General features: G+C 51.4%; 1 protein-coding gene across 2 annotated transcripts in view; it reads left to right on the forward strand.

The window, feature by feature from the left end:
• Window positions 1-20,241, forward strand: part of LOC138580097 (transient receptor potential cation channel subfamily V member 5-like) — a 388,386-nt gene that overhangs the window by 100,300 nt on the left and 267,845 nt on the right. For both annotated transcript variants that reach the window (XM_069650376.1, XM_069650377.1), the window contains exon 4: window positions 6,160-6,300. In XM_069650376.1, the coding sequence (XP_069506477.1) occupies window positions 6,160-6,300 (141 nt within the window). The remainder of the gene's footprint in view (window positions 1-6,159; window positions 6,301-20,241) is intronic.

Consider the following 20,241-nt stretch of genomic DNA (forward strand, 5'->3'; position numbering starts at 1 on the left):
GCGTCGTCGTAGATTCGGCCTCAACCTCAGAAGAGGAGCTGATCGAGGTCTTAAGCCACGGCCTAGGCGTGGAACAAGGCCAGCCCGTCGGAATGGACCCCGACGCGGGTGACGACGACGACATCGAGGATACCGACGGGGCCCCTGCTCGCCCGTCGGATTCCCCTCTGCCAGCGCCGCGAGACAACTCGGCGGCCATTTTGTTGGCCATACAGTCCTTATGCACCGAGATAAGGACGAGGCTACCGTTACCGACGGAGGAACCTCTCCCGTCGGGGGATCCAGAACCGGGACCTTCTGGTGTTCCCCCTACCAAGAAAAGAAGGATCCATCCTCCACCTCCTTTTCAACCGTCGCGCCCCGTCCAGCCCTCCTCCCCGTCCACCCGAGGGGATGATACGGGGACTGACACGGCAGCGACGGGTACGGACGACGAGGCATACGACGAGGATTTTCCGTCGTCGCCCCCCACCAGGGCTTCTCCGCCCGACGAGATCGGATCTTTCCACTCCATGATCTCCAGGGCTTCCGAGCTTTTCCAACTCTGCCCTGAGGAGAAGAAAAAGGAAGGCTTCCTTTATCAGCGGCGCGAGGCCAAGAGGAAGACGGTCCTCGCAGTGCCTCTGTTGGACGACATTTGGGATGAGGGCCTTTCCCTCCTCAAGAACCCTTCCACTACGCCAGCTAGAAGAGACCGGTACGAGAAAAAGTACCGGGTCCCGGACACGGCCCCCCTATGCCTCCGGGCGCAGCCTACCCCGGACTCTGTCGTCTCCGCGGCAGCCAGGAAGAAAGCGGGGGGGGTGCGGCCTCCACATCGACTTCCCCGCCGGACGGCGAGGGAAAGAAATTGGATGCTATGGGACGTAGAGTCATCTCGTCGGCAGCGACGATGATTAAAGCGGCCAACGCCTTGGCTATCGTGGCCCGCTACGACAGGGAGCTCTGGTACAAGATAGCTCCCCTGCTGGATTTTCTGCCGGACGACAAGAGGGCGGAGGCCCTTGAGATCCTCCAGGAAGGTGAAGTGGCTTCGGACCACGCCATCACCGTGGCGACGGACATCGCCGACACTGGGTTCCGCCAGCTGGGCAACGGCGTTTGCCTTCGACGTCGTGGATGGCTCAAAGCTACGGACTTTCGGCAGGACGTCCAGACCAGAGTCCTGGACATGCCCTTCGACCGGAACAACCTGTTTGGGAAGACAGTGGACGATTCCCTTCAGGCCATCAAGGCGGATACTGAGACGGCCCGGGCCCTTGGAGTCCTGCAGCAACGACGGACGCCCTTTCGGAGCGGCGGAGGCAAGGGCGCCTCCAAAGGTTCCGGCGGCGGTTTCGCTTCCTACCGTCAAGCGGCCCGCTCGTCGTCGCAAGAGGCCTACAGAGGACGAGGCAAGTCTAGCGGACCCCGCCGTCGTCGCCAAGGAGGTCAAGGCGGCAAGGCCGCGTCCAAGCAGGATTGAACCGGCCGTGGGGTCGGGCCCCCACCGAAGCACCCCGGTGGGAGGCCGGCTGGCGGGCTTCGTCAGCGTGTGGGAGTCCATCTCCACCGACCTTTGGGTGCTGGACGCCTTCACGTCCCTCAACTTCTCCTGGAGGTAAAGGCGATGCTCAGAAAGGGCGCCATCGAACTCGTCCCAAAGAGGCTTCGGGGCTCCGGAGTCTACTCGCGATACTTCCTCGTGAAGAAGAAGACGGGAGGATGGCGCCCCATCCTGGACCTGCGACGGCTGAACAAGTTCATCAAGGCGCAGAAGTTCCGGATGGTCACCCTCCAGCACGTCCTGGGTCAACTGGAGGAAGGAGACTTCCTATCGTCGTTGGATTTGGAGGATGCCTACTTCCACATTCCCATCCTAAAGGGGCACCGAAAATTCCTCAGGTTCGTGGTCCAAGGGCGTCATTACCAGTTCAAAGCCCTTCCCTTCGGACTACGGTCGGCACCCAGGGTATTCACCAAGTGCCTCGCACCGGTGGCGGCGCAGCTGCGCCGCAAGGGGATTCACGTCTACCCCTACCTGGACGACTGGCTCATCCGCGCCAAGACGAAGGAGCTCGCCGTGGTCCACACGGCAAGGACCGTCCAACTCCTCACGGACCTGGGATTCTCCGTGAACTACGCCAAATCCCACCTGGTGCCCGCGCAAGTCGCACTGTTTCTGGGAGCGAGGCTCGACACAGTGTCCCTTCTGGCCTCCCCGTCGGAGGAGAGGACCAGGACCATCTTGGGCAAGGTGCAACGGATGTTGGTGGCCGACGCGGCCAAAGTGAGATCCATCAAGTCCCTCCTCGGGATGATGTCTTCCTGCATCTACCTCATTCCCATGTGCAGGCTCCGGATGCGCCCGTTGCAAGAATTCCTGGATGAGCGCTGGATCCAGACGACGGGCAGCTTCGAGGAAAGGATCAAGCTCGACGAGAGTTTCCGACGAGCGATACGGTGGTGGGGCACCCGCGCGCATCTGACGGCGGGCATGGACTTCCAGACCCCAGCCCACCAGGAGACTGTGACCACGGATGCCTCCCTGGAAGGGTGGGGAGCGCACACCGAAAATCTGCACGCGAGGGGACTCTGGCTCCCGACGGAGAAGTCCCTGCATATCAACGTCCTGGAGCTCCGTGCAGTGTTTTGGGCCCTCAGGTCCTTCCTTCCGTCCCTCAAGGGCAAGGTGGTGAGGATCTTCACCGACAACACCACCACCATGTTTTACATCAGGAAACAGGGCGGAACCAGGTCCCCAGCGCTGTCCAAGGAGGCGCAGGACCTGTGGCATTGGGCCGTCGCCCAAGGGATTTTTCTGGTGCCGTTTCATCTGGCAGGGATAAAAAACACCATCGCCGACTCACTCAGCAGGGAGCTGCGCTCGTGCCACGAGTGGGAACTACGGCAGGATCTGGTGGATCGCCTCTTCCGACGGTGGGGCACACCCCAGATCGACCTGTTCGCGACGGCGACGAACACCAAGTGCCGGAGGTTCGCCAGCAGGTTTCCCCAGACGAGGAGCATGGGCGATGCTTTCTCGTTCCCCTGGGAGGGCCTGTTCCTCTACGCGTTCCCTCCCTTGCCTCTGCTAATCCGGCTCGTCAACCAGCTCAAGAGGTCACGGTGCAGGATGATCCTCGTCGCACCTGCGTGGCCGAGGCAGATATGGTTCCCGGACCTTCTGGACTTGTCAGCGTCCCCGCCGATCAAGCTGCCGGCGGACGCGGATCTACTCTCCAGGGAAGGAGGCGCCATCCTCCACCACGACCCGAAGTCGCTGAACTTGCAGGCCTGGCTCCTGCAGCGCTAGAGTTTGGAGGATACGACATACCGGCCGATTGCAGAGAGGTTCTTGCAAAGGCCAGGGCGTCCTCGACTCTTAAATGCTACGGACACAAATGGAAGAGGTTCTCTGTCTGGTGCCACGCACAGAAGATTAACCCTCTACGGATTACGGCTCCCAAGTACTGCCGTACCTGCTGACGCTGGCCAAAGCTGGTTTGGCACACGCGTCCATCAAGATTCATCTTGCTGCGATCTCCCGATACACCAGAACCACGGGGCGGACGTCCTTGTGGTCTCATCGTCTGGTGAAAGAGTTCATGAAGGGACTGTTCAGATCGTTCCCGCCGGTGAAGGCTCCGGCCCCGGCATGGGAGCTCAACGTGGTGCTGACCAAGCTCATGGGACCTCCGTTCGAGCCTCTGCACTCGGCCCCGTTGAAGTTTCTATCGTGGAAAACAGCTTTTCTTGTGGCCATCACCTCCGCACGACGAGTGGGAGAGATCCAGGCCCTTTCCTGCAAGGCCCCGTACTTGACTTTCCACGACACGAGGGTAGTGCTCAGGACGCACCCCTCCTTCATGCCCAAGGTACCGTCGGACTTCCATCTCAACGAACCCTTGGTGTTACCTGTGTTCTTCCCGTCGCCTTCGTCGCCGGCTGAGAGGACTTTGCACTCGCTGGATGTAGCTAGAGCGCTGAAGTTCTACGTGGACCGCACGAAGGGGTTTCGGAAGACGTCACAACTCTTTGTGAACTTTGGACCTGTCAATCAGGGGAAGGCTCTCTCGAAGGCTTCCATCTCCAGATGGCTCTCCGGCTGTATCATGTACTGTCACCGGTTGGCAAACCGACCGCTGCCTGGCCGTCCGAGAGCCCATTCCACCAGAGCGATCGCAGCTACCACGGCGTTCCTATCTGGTGTGCCCCTGCTGGACATATGCAGGGCTGCTACGTGGAGGTCGACGCACACCTTCACGAAATTCTACTGCGTCGACCGGGATTCCAGGGAGGAGTCCAGGGTCGGCCAAGCAGTGCTGCGCAACCTGTTCGCCTGAGGTGAGCCTGGTGAGGAGGTAAGATGCTTAATGTTGAGTTGATGTGATGCTTAATGTTGAGCCTTTGCCACCTCCCGTGGTTGTGCATGTGTGTACTGCTATGTATTCTTTATTCATGAGCATGTGAATCCATGCCAGACCCCATGCTGGAGAAGGAACAAGTTACTTACCTGTAACTGTTGTTCTCCAGCATGGGTCTGGCATGGATTCACATGCGAACCCTCCCGCCTACCCCTCTGCGGCTCTTCACTTGGTCATACTGCCACTTCACGTGCTTCCAAATCTGAAGATGGCTGCCAGAGGCGGTGCTTAGGTAGAGGGCAGTCATTGGCTGTGGTCAGTATGACGCAGAGACCAGTGATTGGTTATTACTACGAAAGACAGATCAGAAACGAAACTGATACTGGTTTTTTCTTTACCGAGGATTCCCAGCCTGACGACGGGGAATATTCATGAGCATGTGAATCCATGCCAGACCCATGCTGGAGAACAACAGTTACAGGTAAGTAACTTGTTCCTTTTCTTATTAAGATTTTGTTGGGACGTTTTCTGTCTGGGATTTTCACGTTGTGCACCCTCTAGCGGCTGGTTTAGCATACCACTACAACTTCTCCCATTTCCCATTTCAGCAACATACCTCAAAATGGCTTCATTCTTCCTACATTTTTTAAATAATTATAATAATAACAGTGAAGATAATAATGAAATGTACGTGCTTCAGCAACACTATGGGCCTCTTGATGTTGTTCCCGCACCACCAAATTATAAATTTGGAGGTAAGGTGAAGGATTTACCTCCTGAAATAACGTTACCACCAAAAATCGACAGAGTTACTCTGCTGTAATTCTGCCAGCGGTAAATCCACTAAATATCCCCATAGAGTCCAATGGACTCCAGGAATGGGGAATTACCGCCACTTGCAATCCCAGGGTAACCCCATGGGACCAAGTGGTGGGAACAGTAATCGTTTGGCAGTAATTTGGCACGTTTACTGCCGAATTACCACCAAACTCGGAATGAGGCCTTATATCATGTAAATTACAATTTGGTATTATACAATTTAAAATATCTGGCAAGACCAGTAAGTGGTACGATGTAATTCAACAAAGTTACAAGGAAACATTATTAGTCACTCCTAGGGAGTGACTATTTGGTCCACAAAGAATTTTCTGATAGTAACTCTGACAGACTCCTTATTTTGCTATCCAGGTTAAACCTCAAATAGTCCCCCATAATACCCTAACTTCTTTTGGAATCAAATAGTCCCTCTTAATATCCGTAACTTCTTTGGGAATTGAAAACTCTCTCTTAATAGCCTAACTTCTTTGGGAATCAAAGTCCCTCTTAATGCCTGTAACTTCTTTGGGAATCGAACATCATTCTTCGTAGCCTAACTTCTTTGGGATTTGAATACTCTCTCAATACCTGTAACTTCTTTTGAAATTGCATAGTCTCTCTTAATAGCCTAACTTCTTTGGGAATCAAATAGCCTCTCTTAATACCTGTAATTTGTTTTGGAATTGCATAGTCTTTCTTAAAGCCTAACTTCTTTGGAAATCAAATAGTCCCTCTTAATACCTGTAACTTGTTTTGGAATTGCATACTCTTTCTTAAAGCCTAACTTCTGTGGGAATCAAATAGTCCCTCTTAATATCCGTAACTTCTTTGGGAATCGAAAATCTCTCTTATAGCCTAACTTCTTTGAGAATTGAATAGTCTCTCTTAATACCTGTAACATGTTTTGGAAACAGACCAGGGTTCTCATGGATGAAGTGTGGCTGAAACTGCAGATGCAACTATTTGGTGCTGACCTATGATTTTCACTTGATCTAAGGTGAGACTGCCCTCCACATTGCAGTTGTGAACCAGAACGTGAACCTCGTGAAGGAGCTCATTCGTAGAGGAGCGGATGTTTCATCATCGCGTGCCACCGGGACATTCTTTCGTTCCAGCAGCAATAGCATTTTCTATTTTGGTAAGTGACTAAGTTGCTGCTTCAACTTGTGGACTTAATTCAGAGGGTTCACTGCCTCCTCCCACTTGGAGTGACCACTGGAGGTCCAAGGCCATGTCAAGCATCTGACATGAGGAATGTCTGTTTTCAATGTAGCTCTGTAGACGCTGCTCTAATCTGGGTAACACTGTGCCTGCTCAGGTATATCATATGGTTTAAACGCAACTAAAAATGAATGAAAGAACTGCTGAAAGTATGTATGACATCTGGTGTATCGAGGTGTATTGGGATCCTACTGTGTTTGAGGGTGTCCAGTCAAAGGGTCGAATACATTGATTCAAATTACAATAGTTTCTAGTCAAAAGGACCAAAAAAAACAGGTTAAATGCTTTTTTTTTATGTATTTTTTTTTTACACCAAAAATGGGGTTTTGGGGTGGACCCCCTAAAAAAACCAAAAGAAAACCCTTTTTTTCGGTTCTTTTGACTTGAAACTATTGCATTCGAATCAATTGCAGTCGACCCTTTCACCTACAACCAGGTTTGAGTTCAATGCTGAGAAATTGTGTTTATCTGCACCTGAAAATAAATAAAAGGTTGAGACACAGTAAAGATTACAGGCTGTATACTGACATAAGTGATGTCTACTACCAGGATGTTAAAATCTGAGGTGTCTACCTAGTAATAATAGCAACAGATGCACATTGTTTTAATGTGCTAGCCATCATCGGGAGTATGGGCCTCATTACGACCCTGGCGGAAATGGAAAAATGATGGCGGAAATGCAATACCGCCATCGAACACCGCTCGTTGCGATTATGACCCGTCACCGTAAAGTACGATGCCATTAGCGACACCGCAGTGAACGGCAACGCTAACTGCACCAAGTACGCGCACGCGCGCCTTGCAAAACCGGAATCACCGCCATGGCGCAACGGTACGCGAATTCTGACCCTAGCGGACATGTACTGAACGCCATCAAGCACGTCGTAAAGTACCATTCCGCCATGGCGAGAAATACGGCATCGTGAACCAACCGTAAATGGCCCACTGAGTGCCTGTACTCCACTCCCTGGCCACATTGCACAACTCCTGGCAGGCGCAATGTACTCACACTATGCAACCAGTGAAATCTACAATTCACCCATGCATGCCAACGTAGAAAAGCATGCAGGGGCTCAAAGCGCCCCGTGAGTGGGCATCCATGTACGGCATGTCACCATAGCCGTACTGATGCAGCACAGGCATGTGAAGGTACAATACATCAAAATGAAAATCAAGAACACATGACACAAAACAACAGTAGTCCCCCATCGCTTGCCACCAGCGCAAGGCAACATCCAAAACAGCATCCTGAGGGGGATTGCACCAGCCCTGTACTCTTGCCAGTAAACAAACCAACCATCAGCAGAAGCATGTACCACACAAGTTGGCAGAGTGACTGAGCAGCCAGGCTCATCCCAAGAGGGGCCGATGGGAGCTGCAGGGCACAGATGGCATCAACACAGAAGCTATTCCAATGGACATGACCCCAGTCCCCCTCCAACAAACGCACGCAAACACAGTCACCTGTGACCAGCCACATTCTGAACATCCCATCATTCCACCAATCGACCTGGCTGACAGGCACCAGTCGGCCAAAAGCCAATCCCCCGCCCCTGAACAGCACATCATGTAAACAGTCACAATGGCAGCCCCTATCCGTGACCATACTGTGCTACGTAGGCAAACGCGCCCAGTACTGTACCACACAACTCAACTCAGAAGGCGGAACACAATGCAGATCATCTCGCAATACATACCGCCACAAAGCGAAAATCGCCACATCACCTGCAAAGAACAACGCAACACGACAAATATCGGAATACAATTTAAATGCACATCCAAATGACAAAGGCCCCACAGCAATTTGCAAAATAACACCAAAACAACCATCATCACCGAGGGCTGCATCTGCAATAATTGACCAGCTTCCACTTGTGTGACGCCCTGTACCATCATGGCACACAGGGCCTACATCAACGTTCCAAAAGGCAACATGGAAGCGGCAAGAACCGCAGGTCCGTCCCATGAGGCAGGCACTAGTCGAGCTGAAAGGCCGAAATGTTGCACCTAGCCACCAGTACAGCGTAAGGGCATGTGGCCCATTGGCGATCGTCCCATAAGATCGAAATGGTGCTCCACTGATTCACCCGAAGCTGCAGGAGTCGAGAGTAAAAACCATCTGGAGGAGTGGCGTAGAGATGGCATCTGCAATAGGGCAGGAGATACCTGTCACCCAAAAGAAACACAAATTAACCGATTGCATTACGGGACTCATGATGCATTACAATCTTCATTCAACACACCAAATCCACACCCATATGCATGCTAGCCCACTCCAAAGGAATATACACACCCCTAAATCAGTATCGAATCATAACGAAATCAATCGAGGTAAATACACCATTGGCAACGTCGGTTACTGTGCATGCGTCCGTCAAGATAGAACCCATGACATGGGATTAGTAACGTGCCTAGACACAAGTGTATGAAGGCGCGTCGAGACAGGGAGGATCCGACAAGGGCAGATAGACGTAAGTCCCACTATGGCAGCCTTGCATCACATAGCGCAGGGGAAGGGGAGTGATTCAAAAAACCCATGTACATGGCAGACCCTAAACGGAATCATCAGTCCATGCATCCATTCATCATTCCCTCATCCCGCAATGAAAACGCATGAATATTCACTCACATAATATGTGAAACTTCCATCGCGTCTGTGCGTAATGCAGTCTGCAAAAACCACTGTGCCCCTGGCCGGATCTGTAGTGTTGTGAAGCAAGATGGATTTGGGAACGTCCTGCCTTATCGTCCACTACGCTATTGCGCATCCCATTCAATTCATATCATTCATTGCCTGCTCGTTATGGGCCATGTCCCAAGGACATTCTACAATAGAACGTTACATTTCCAGCCAGACCTGTGGGCGTATCCTCGCCGCTACTTCAAAACCAAAAATGCTGGCCTTCGAATTCCTCACTTGCAACATTACGTCGAAAAGGCTTCTGTGAACGCTTGCATTCACAATTACATCAATGTAGTGCGGCTGTGTGTCATAATGCTAACTGGCTGCAATCACAAATGGGACGCCACGCCCGTCGGTGAAGTACGTTACTGTGCTGCATGAGGGTCGGCCATCGATCGAGCCCTACATACCACTGACTCTTCACAGGTATGTAAGCGGCTGCAATCATAGCATGTGTAACAATGGGAGCATAGCATGAAAATCAGTCAAAGTACATCACACTGCCATCGGGATTTGATACATGATTCCAATCCCAAGATGCCATGCGGCCAAATGCAGCCTTACGTGCGGGACGTGCTCGGCCAGAAGGGATTGCATCTGCCACAGATTCATTCAATCAGCACAGGTGGAGGCCATACAGGCCGACAGCACATATATAGCAGACCCAAACCCCTCCCACAACCACTCCCACTCCAAAATGCTACCGGCAGGACTAGCAATGTTGGGCCTGGGGGACCAGATAGCACTGCAAGTGCTACAACTACAAGAAGACGACGAACAACAACAGGTACAACAACCGGGCGCACAGGGGAGACGGAGGAGAAGGAGGAGGAGGAGGGCAAGGCAGGGTCAGCAAGCCCCACAAGCACTGCCACTACCACCACGCAGGCGGCCCGCAATCCCACGCCTCCGAGCCGATCCGTTCAACCTCACTGCTGAGCAGATCCACACCCTCTACCGTTTGGACCGGGACACCATAATCGCCATTGTGGACATGACACATGCTGACCTCGTGAGCATGATAGATAGCCCAACCGCCATCCCACCCCTACTGAAGGTGGTGTCTGCACTCCACTTCCTGGCCACAGGCACCTACCAGCACACAGTGGGACAGTTGCATGGCATTTCACAGCCACTGTTCTCACGGACACTCTTCCAAGTGCACGATGCCCTCCTGAAGCACGCCGACGACCACATCACACTACCACGCACGTACCAGGAGATTACCAACGCAAAAGTGGGATTCCATGCACTTGGCGGCATCCCGGGTTGCATTGGTGCCATCGACTGCACCCATGTTGAATTGGTTGTCCCACATGCCATGGAGGTCCAGTACCGCAACCGGAAACAATTTCATTCAATCAATGTGCAAATGGTGTGTGACTCCAACAAGATATTTACGCATTGTTGTGCCAGATTTCCAGGATCTACCCATGATTCTATGGTCCTGAGGAACACAAGAATACCACGCTACATGGAGCGACACGCAGGGCACAGATCCTGGCTACTCGGTGAGTCTCATTCCATGCATGACATCGTGGCCCATTTGATGCGTCAATGACCTTGCAGGAGGGGGGGGGGGCTACTTAGCACTATCATTCCACTGACACCCTTTATTCGTCTCATACAGGTGATGCCGGGTATCCACTGAAGAGATGGCTCCTTACACCAATCCGGAACCCACAGAACGAGCATGAGGAGGACTACAACCATGCCCACTCACGTACCCGTGTGGTCATTGAACAGGCATTCGGCCTACTGAAGGCTCGTTTCCGCAGCCTCAGCAGGTCTGGCGGGGCACTCATGTACAGCCATGAGAAGGTTTCTAAGATGGTCATGGCATGTGTCATGCTGCACAACATGTGCATACGTAGGAATGTGCCCATGCCCCCTGACGCTGTACTGCATGCACCTGAAGATGATGATGATGATGAGGGTGGGGATGTGGAGGCACCTCAAGGAGTCCATGAGGCACAGGATGCACGTGCAATCCGACAGAGCATCATAGATGCATGCTTCTAGCAACCACGCATGGTGCCTATTACACGGAAAGGGGACCTGTGGCACTGTGTGTGTGTAGTACAGGCACATTGTGGACTGTACGCCTATGAAGGCCTCGTACGCAAATATCAATGTCCACACATGTCATTGGATGATAATGAGATGCTGTATTGTTAATGTGATTTGATTTATACACCCTATGGACCCGCCACCCAGTGAAGCCCAACACACCCCCTCCACCCTACTACCTCCCCCCCCAACACCAGTGTCCAAATATGCATGCTGTCCGTGGTTGGACGCTATTGCAAGCCCCCTCTACGGGTATCAGGGGCACCCCTGCCCGTGGAGCGCAGGTTCCTGCCAGATCTGCGTTGGGGGCTGCCCTGGACGGAACTTGCCACGGATGATGTCTCTGCCTGCTCGCGTCCATGCATGTCTCTGAGGGTTTGTGAGAGCTCCGAGAGCACACGGCGCACAGCAGCAAGTTCAGCACAAACGTCTTTGGACGTCGCATGCAGTTCCCCCCTCAGGCTCTCGGTGCTTTTCTCCATTTGTGCTCTCAGGCTCTCGGTGCTTTTCTCCATTTCTCCCCTGAGGCTCTCACTACTTTTCTCTATTTGTGCCCTGAGTGTCTCGGTGGATGTTTCCATGGCTGCCCTGGAACCCCCGCATTCATTTGCATGGTCCTTGAGTAGCGTGGACACTTCCTGCTGTTGCTCGATCAGCAGGTCGAGGGACTGTTGCCTCTGCTGGGCCATGGACATTTGCGGTGGTGTGACAGGGGGGCTGCTCAACACATGTTGCCTTGGCACAGGACTTGTGGGGGTTGGCCAGTCGTCGTCTTCAGGGTGCCCCTGCGTGGTTTCGTCATGGTGTAGGGGATGGAACATGCAGGGGGATTGGGAAAGGTCATGGATGGTACCTACGTCGCCAGCACTGTTTTCCGTGTCGGAGCATGCTGGCATGACAGCTGTGTCACCTATGGTGCTGCTACCACCAGAGGCAGTGCCATCAGATACGTTCTTTGGGGGGACCTGTGGTGCTGGGGTTGTGGACTTGCTGGCTGCTGGGGTGCCTGTTGCAGTCCCCTCCAGTGTGCTGCCACTTGATTCCTGCTGCTGCCGTGTCTTGATCCTTGCACCTGAGGTGGAGGCTCTTGGGACGTTGGTCCTGGCCCTCTTTGCAGGCGTGCTGGTAGGGGTGTCCTGCAGCTCGTCGTTGGTATCGGACCCTGTGGTGGAGTAAAGAGGGGCGAGCGTTAGTTATGGGTCTGTCGGATTTGGAATGGCAACGTATCAAATGCATTGGGGTGGTACATGAGGCTGATTTGGGACTGGGCCTTGGAGGTGGTCTCATTTTCGTGTGGATTGAGGATGCATTCATTTGGCTGCCTGCAGTTAGGGGGTGCATGCTGCACATGTAGGGGTTGTTTATGGCATCTTGATTGATTTGTTTATTCATTCTGACTTTTAGAGGGCGCTGTCAGGGCAAAGTATGTATTGCACTATGGGGTCACATGGTACTGCACATGTTCGTGGTTTGTGGATTTCGCATTGTTTCTCTTGGCCAACCTACCTGATTCTCCGGATGTCGGCACTCCTTTCTCCATCCCTCCGACTCCCTCTATGCTCTCCATTCCTATGGTGGAGGCGCAGATATCCTCCCAGGGGGTCAACTTGATGGGCGACTCTGAACCCCCCCCGGTAGCTGTGGCGATGTTCCTGTTCGCAGAAAGTATGCTGCGTACGCGGATCCGCAGGTCATCCCACCGCTTGCGACATTGCTGTGGCGTGCGGGGTGTTGTCCCCACCGCACTTACGCGCTGTGCCACCAGGGCCCATATGGCCTTCTTGTTGGCAAGGGCCGTCCTGGTCATTTGACTGGAGAAGACGACGGCGGCATTTTCCTGGAGGGTCTCGGTGAGCACGGTCAGTTCCTCTCGGGAGAAGTGTACCTGCCGCTTGCGGTCACACGCTTTCTTGGCTACCTTTCCCATATTTATTTTTTTAACTGGGGTTGCTAACGGGTTGGGATGTGTGTCAGGGTCGGATTTTTAATGGTTGTGTTGGGATTCGGTTTTTATAGTTGTGCGGCGTGCTGTTTCCCGTTCCGGCCACATGCTTTTACTTCCGTTTCCGTATATTTACGGTGGCCGTAATTTGCGGTGCCCGCTCGTTACGGTGACCGCTCATTACGGTGACCGCTAAGATGGGTGGCGGTATTGCACCTGGTGCAGCGTACGGCGGCGGTAAGGGCCGTTTTGGGGTCATTTCCGCCATCGCAGCCTTTCGGATTCCGCCATGGCGTAATGCTCGTGCCCGATGGGTCGTAATTAGCCGCACTTTGCTCCTTCGTGCAATGGCGGAAACGCTATTTACGCTGTTGCGGTCCGGTCAGTCACTTTCCGCCAGGGTCGTAATGAGGGCCTATGTCTGTAATGGTAAAACAGGTGATTTTTGGAAATACTATCCGTTTTCATCCCACCCTTGATTTTGGGCCTGTAGGCTTCAGGTTTTCTTCTATTTTATTTCCAATTAGAGATAGAGGAAAACATTTTTAAAACTCCCCTAAAGTTTTTTCTAAAATATTTTTTTTAGCTGGAGGTAACACAGGTGCCCCACTGGCAAACCCATAGTCGGCCGGTCTGTAAAAATGCTGGTATCCACAAATACCGGCACTTTTTTACCAAACCGTCCTACTTAGTGTTGTGTACTGAGTACACAAGGGACGCATGAGCGAGCCCCATCGCGCATGCGCGTTTAAGTAATAAAGGCGGTGCCCGGCAGTTCACGTCGGAGACCGGAGCCATCACACGTCTCCGGCGTGTGTTCTGTGTATGCATGGGCGCGTGCGTATGTATGCCTGTGTAACGGCCGACGGCCGGCCCCCGAACACACAAAACTGGCGACGAAGGCGGGATCTGAGCTGTCTTCCCGTTTCCGATGACATCAGTGAAACGGAATACAACTCCGCAGTCGCGGACCCGTTCTAACAGCCGGCAGCCATTTTGAGTGCTCGTTCACTACAACACACGCAGTGGTTGCGGCCCGTTTTGGGTGCTCGTGCGCCATCTGCCCGTTACAAGCAGCTGCAACAATTTTTGGACACTCCACAGCCCAGCTGGTGCAGGGTTGTGACACAGGAAGTGGCAGAAGAGCCAGCAGGAAGACTCTGCCACAGTTGGGAGCCGGATCACCCATCAACTTGCCAAGAAAATACTGTGAGTACCTATTGTGATGGGAGAAGAAACAGATGATGAGGGCGCCGTTGCCCCGATACCACGCAGAGTGCGCACCACTCTGGCTCCCATGCCTGAATTCGATACCACGGGGCCCCCATCGAAACTTGGCCCAAAATGGCTCATATGGGTCAAAAGACTGGAAATGATGTTCAGAGCCTCGGGGGAGACAGAGGACGAGGCAAAGATCGCCATCATGATGTACTCCGCAGGCACTGAAGTCCAGAAAATATTTGACTCCCTCGATATTCCAGTGGCGACATATGACGCTGTCAAACAAGCAAACTTTGCATGACGTCGATTTTACTGTAGCACTATTAAATGCAACTGCACGCAATCCATTTCCATCCTCGAGACGATAGTGGAAATGGACCAAAAAATGTAAAAATAATGCATACAGATTTCCAGAAGTACTGCCTGCGGTCTTCTTGAAAACCTGCATCCGCTACCACCAATTTGGCAGAATGGTGTATTTTGTTAAATACTACCTGGGGCAATTTTATTGACCCTATGCAGGGTTTACATTCAATACATTTGCCAAAGCCATAATGCTGGCGTTGGACTCCAAACTTACAAAACATTCTTAAAGCAGATGTGGGATATTTTTAAATGTTCTTTTCACTAAACAGACATTTTGCTGATACCTCTTCCTGGCAACGATGGGGGACTGGGTCACTATGAAAGCTGTAAGGTTCGGTGTTTGCCCTTACAGGTGAAATAAGAGTTTACCCCTGCAGGGTTTTATGAGGGAATGGCATCCAAATGTACACGCTGATTACGAGTTTGGCGGTAACTGTGAAAAAATGCGATATTTGGAAATGCTGCATGTTTTAACTGTAGCAAACTATGAGTTTTATTTCCATAATGCTCATTCTGCCTACTTTTGGGTAGTCGTAATTCTCCAGCATGACATCTGATATGGATTCACATGCTCATGAATATTCCCCGTCGTCAGGCTGGGAATCCTCAGTAAAAGAAGATACAGTTTTACTTTCACTTTAAAACTGTATTTCTTCTGTAAACCATTCACTGTCCTCTGGGTCATACTGCCACCATTCAATAATAGTCCTCTCCCCAAGCTCCAACCCTGGTGGCCATCTTCAGATTTTTACATCAGGCTTCAGTGTTTGGAGTTCTCAATTTTCTTTCTGAGCTAATTTTGTGGTTTTTCGACAATATTTTGCGATATAGTTTGAATTTGACTGACTTTTACTTCATTGTCTTCGACGAAGGATAGATACCAGCAGCGGGGCTCTGCTACTGGTGAAGATCTTCATCCACTGTCGGGTCATCGAAGTTTCCCGAATCGCACCCTTTCAGCATTGCTGGGGAGAAGAAGGAAGGCCGCAGTATCTTCAAACTCTGCACAAAGTGTGATTTAAGAACCATCTTCGTAGAAGATCAACACCAGAAATGCTAGTACTGCCTGCATCCGGACTACGATGAGGAGGGATGCGAGGTGTGCTGTGGTTTCTCAAAGAAAACCAAGAAAGACTGATACAGCCGACTGTTGCCGTGGCTCAAGTCGAACAAGGCCTCTGATGTAGCTTCGGGGCAGGGTCAAGCCTCATCCAGGACCAGCTGATCTGGGGAGTGTTCTCCTTCCGGCAAGAGGTCGAGATCTTTTGAGGATGCCCTTCATGTGGGGGTCGAAGAGAAGGCCAAGCTCTGCAACGCTAGCTCCATTGGTCCGCCGCTGATGCAGGTCCCGAGTTGGACAAAAGGCATTCACCATTACCAACATCCTCCGCAGTGAGCCTGCCAAAGAAAGGAGAGTCTTTGAAGAGAAAACTGCAAAACCCGTCCAAACTCTGCCTATCCGCAGATAGTTCGATGAGGGAAAAGTTCGGGGAGGACTCGTCGAAGCCAGCTAAGGCTTCAATCAAGGCCAAGTCAACTGAGTCAGCGATGGCACCGTCGACGAAGGCAGCCACCAGCACTTCATTGTCTGAAAGATGCCCACCACAGCTTTGAAAGAGAGTGGGTCCAGAAAAGAAATGTCAGCCAACCAGCGGTGATCTTTGCCCCCAAGTCGAGATACGACTGCAGAAGCTGCAGAAAAGGAACAGGCACCAGGGTGAGACCAGGCTGCCACTCCGAGCCAACAGCCTCCTAAGAGGTCGAGGGAAGCGGTCCCACCTGTGGAGCCTCTCAGGTATGCAGACTGGCAGTCTACTGAGGATAGACTGGAGCAGATCTATTTTTGTACTGACGAGAACAATGAGCCTCATGAGGGGTGCTGCTCTGACCACAAAGGGGGAGGACCTGAGGGAGGCCTTCAGCCCTTGGTGCGGAAGAAGAGACACATTAGCCCAGATCCTAATCTGTTGGCTCTGTTTACCCCTAGACCTAGGCACATGTCTCTGGACATTCTATCACCAAAATCCATCCAAGGATGCCTCCATCGGGGGGTGGCCCCTCCAGAAACTCCAAGGGTAAACTCTCCCCTGCAGAAGGGAAAGTCCAAGGGGGGCGCAGGTCCTTGGCATCATCCGACCACTCTGCCACCACCACCTCATCATGACAAGACTGCTACCAGAGTTCTGGAACCACACATGGACACAGGCACGGATACAGCTACCATGGCTACTGGTATCGACGAGGATGACTATTTCCTTGTGACGGACCGGGAGACTCCAAGCGCGGACAAGTCCCATAGGGCCTCCCCTGCAGACGAAGTTGGATCTTTTCCTTCAGTCATCTCGAGGGCCTCAGAGCTGTTTCAGTTGGTTCCTGAGGAGACGAAGAAGGCGGGCTTCCTGTACCAACGGCACGAGTCAAGGAGGAAGACCATCATGTCTGTTCCCTTCCTGAACACCATCTGGGAAGAGGGCCTAGCCCTAATGAAGCCTCCTGATTTTGAGAGCGTTGGAACAGTGTCCACAGAAGGACTTGTATTGCAGTGGACGTAGAAGAGTCCAAACCTGTTCCGGCCAAACAACATAGACTGACTAACTAAAAGGACACAGAAGAGGAGGTGGCAGTGCTAGCTGTAAGGCATATCATAGTAGGACACATTGAAAAGAAACTGCTAGGAACCTGTGCCCAAAGACTGGCAGAAGTCAGGCCTCAACAGGAGAAGCTAGATACTTACTAGATGACTGCTCTAGCCCAGATAATGTTGGCAGCTGGAAAACACCAATTCAATTGGAAGGTAAGGGAATCCAGGTTGAGGGGTATCCCCTTGGGCAAGAGGGGAAAGTCCAGGTCTTGCCTGGAACTGCATCTAAAGGACTCCTCTGCGCAAGTGGGGCATAATACAGGCATGTTCCGGTAACCATCCCAAGGGCAGCACACCCCAGAGACAACATGACTATGGGATCGTCTGACAAGGCCAAGACCAAAAAGCCAAAGCTGTAGACCAAGAAGTGTACTCGGGCACTATAACCAACCCTGAGGGCAACCTGGAGGCCTCCTAGAAGGTCTCGATTTAGAACAGGGATTGCACTCATGACCTCTGGTCCTCATCCAATTGATCCACACTTGGCTTTGTTAAAGTTCCGATCCTGACGCCTTTTCTGCAGAAGCTCCTCTATTGTGCTATTTAATTTGTCCTTGGGTCCTGTAGGAGCTGGTTTCTTCATGCCCCTACCCTGATCTCAGGACGATGGAATTTGGGCTGTGGGGAACTACGCACCAGGATGCATTCCCAGATAGATTTTAGAAAATATGGAGACCTATATTATTGAGAGTAGGCACTGTTCATCTTTATCCATGGCGATCCAGACTATTTAGTGGATATTGAGTCCTCATAAAAATGCTTACACCTGATCTCTTTGTGTGCCTGTATTCCGCTCCTCCCTCCTACTGACACACCCTTTGTTTACATTTTGAGTGATCCCTAATGTCTACACCTGTAGGCTGAAGGGATTTCCCAGTCCAGTAGCTGGAGTTCTGTATAACCTTTACCAGCTTGGTAACTTCAAGCCACATTTTCTCTGGAGTAAAAAAACACCTTTGGCAGCCAAGAGACCTCTTGCGAAAGACTCCTCTTTAGGGCTGAGCAGAACATCAAAGAATCATATGACTGGATTCTCTTTCAGAACAGATCAACCCGGTTAATGAACAGTGGAAGTCTCTAGCCAACAACTGGTCTGCTGGAAATATGCCTTTCTCATAGGGTTGCTGCTAGATGCATGTGTGTCAGTGGAAATCCAGCCTTTCAACGACCACATTTTAGTAAAAGTTGAAAGCAGCCTAATTTGTCATAGTGTGGCTGGTGGGGCATCACTGGCGCACAGAATCCGGCATACTAAGACAACTTGTCTTTCTTGGTGTCCTCTAACATCAAACCCATTCTGCATCAAATTTGTATGATCTTGATCCGATTGTTGTTTAAACACTGGTCAGACTGAAAGATAGCACGAGGGGTCTGTGGTTTATAAAGGTAGGATTAGTGCAATGGAGTGAATAATGTTTATGATGCCTGCCTACCAGGCAACAGATTAAACAAACTTTATGCCAATTCACTCCAAACGCTCCTGCATCGGCCACTTGATTTTGTCACCAGCACGGTCCTCACTGCAGAGAATAGAATTATCCTAACAAACGAATGTGGGTTCACTTTTTTTTAAATTATATCACATACTTTATCTCTTACAAATGTACTTTTTTAGTTTTGGTTAAGCTGGAACCATTGCTTTGGAGTACAGCTAGGAGGGAAATTACATTTGAGGAGGCATATACAGCTCATGGGCGTTTTGTTATGCATTCATCCATTGACTGCTTATGGTCATTACAAAAAGGATGGCTATTCCCACTGTGAGAAACCTGAAGGATTGTTATCTGGGTGGCCAGGACACAGCCATCGCTTTTGGATCCATTTCCTGGGGGTGGACCAGTGTGGGAGGATGACTCGGGTGAGAGGTACTCGGGAAGTGGAAGTGGGACATTGGATGGAGAGATACGGCATCCCCTTCCCTGTAACACTTTTACCCCATCCTACCAGGTAGGATACTTAGGAACTCAACCCCCCTTTTCCCAACACAAACACTTTCTCCCGGACAGCTCATTGTGAGAGAAAACAGACTAACAATCGAGCCGTATACCGGACATGTCCCAATGCAATGGTCAGGCAGGGTCATGCAATTACTGACCATTACACACACCTGACTTCCATCACACTTCCCCACACAGATAAATGGCAGAGCACACAAGCACACTCAGAGAAAGGCAAAGCACACAAGGAAGCAGCAGTTCCAAGATGGCAGTTTAATACAAAGCGAAAGTTGGCAAAACCAAAGAGGTTTGCAAGGAGGGAAGTGCCCTTGACCTTTTCAACGAAAGACTGTTACTTTCATGAACCTTCGAGAATAAGAAACGTAAGACCAGGGATCGAGGATGAAGAATCCTGCATTGTGTGTCAGAGGTACCCAGGGCTCTTCTGCTTCGATAGTCAAGGTGGGGAGAATCGTTTGCCGCCTTGGTACTGTCCTTGGCTCCTACAACAAAGCAGCGCAAGTGAAGTCAGCACAGCTGATGAGTTGGGGAAACTGATACCAGACCGGTCTGTGTGGAAGCCAAGGTTGCAAGCGGCAACATTGTATAGTGAGAACTGAATAGAACAGTGTATGAAGTGTATGTGGCAAATGACACAAACACAATTAACCAGCAGATGAGTGATTGAACTTTCAAGCCAAGATACAATACCATAGAGAGTGGTCTGGCACCACGCGGGTGCTCATTTGAAAGTCGTTGTTAGGTTTCCAGCCAAAAGGTGGCAAATGTGAAGAGTGATAAAGAATTAATAAATCGAAGTGGTCCTGCAGTGAGTTAAGCAAATACCTTGGCTTGTGTTTTGTCTCGATTGCTGTACTCTGCAGTAGCTAACCGTGTGGTATTGTAAAGGCATTATACATCATAACAGCTTTTCCGAGACCACGCGGTTAGCTACTGCAGATGACAGCGATCGAGACAAAATGCAAGCCACCCTTTTA

The sequence above is a fragment of the Ambystoma mexicanum genome, chromosome 3p, assembly GCF_040938575.1.
Source record: "Ambystoma mexicanum isolate Mex_15411 chromosome 3p, UKY_AmexF1_1, whole genome shotgun sequence".
NCBI lineage: Eukaryota > Metazoa > Chordata > Amphibia > Caudata > Ambystomatidae > Ambystoma > Ambystoma mexicanum.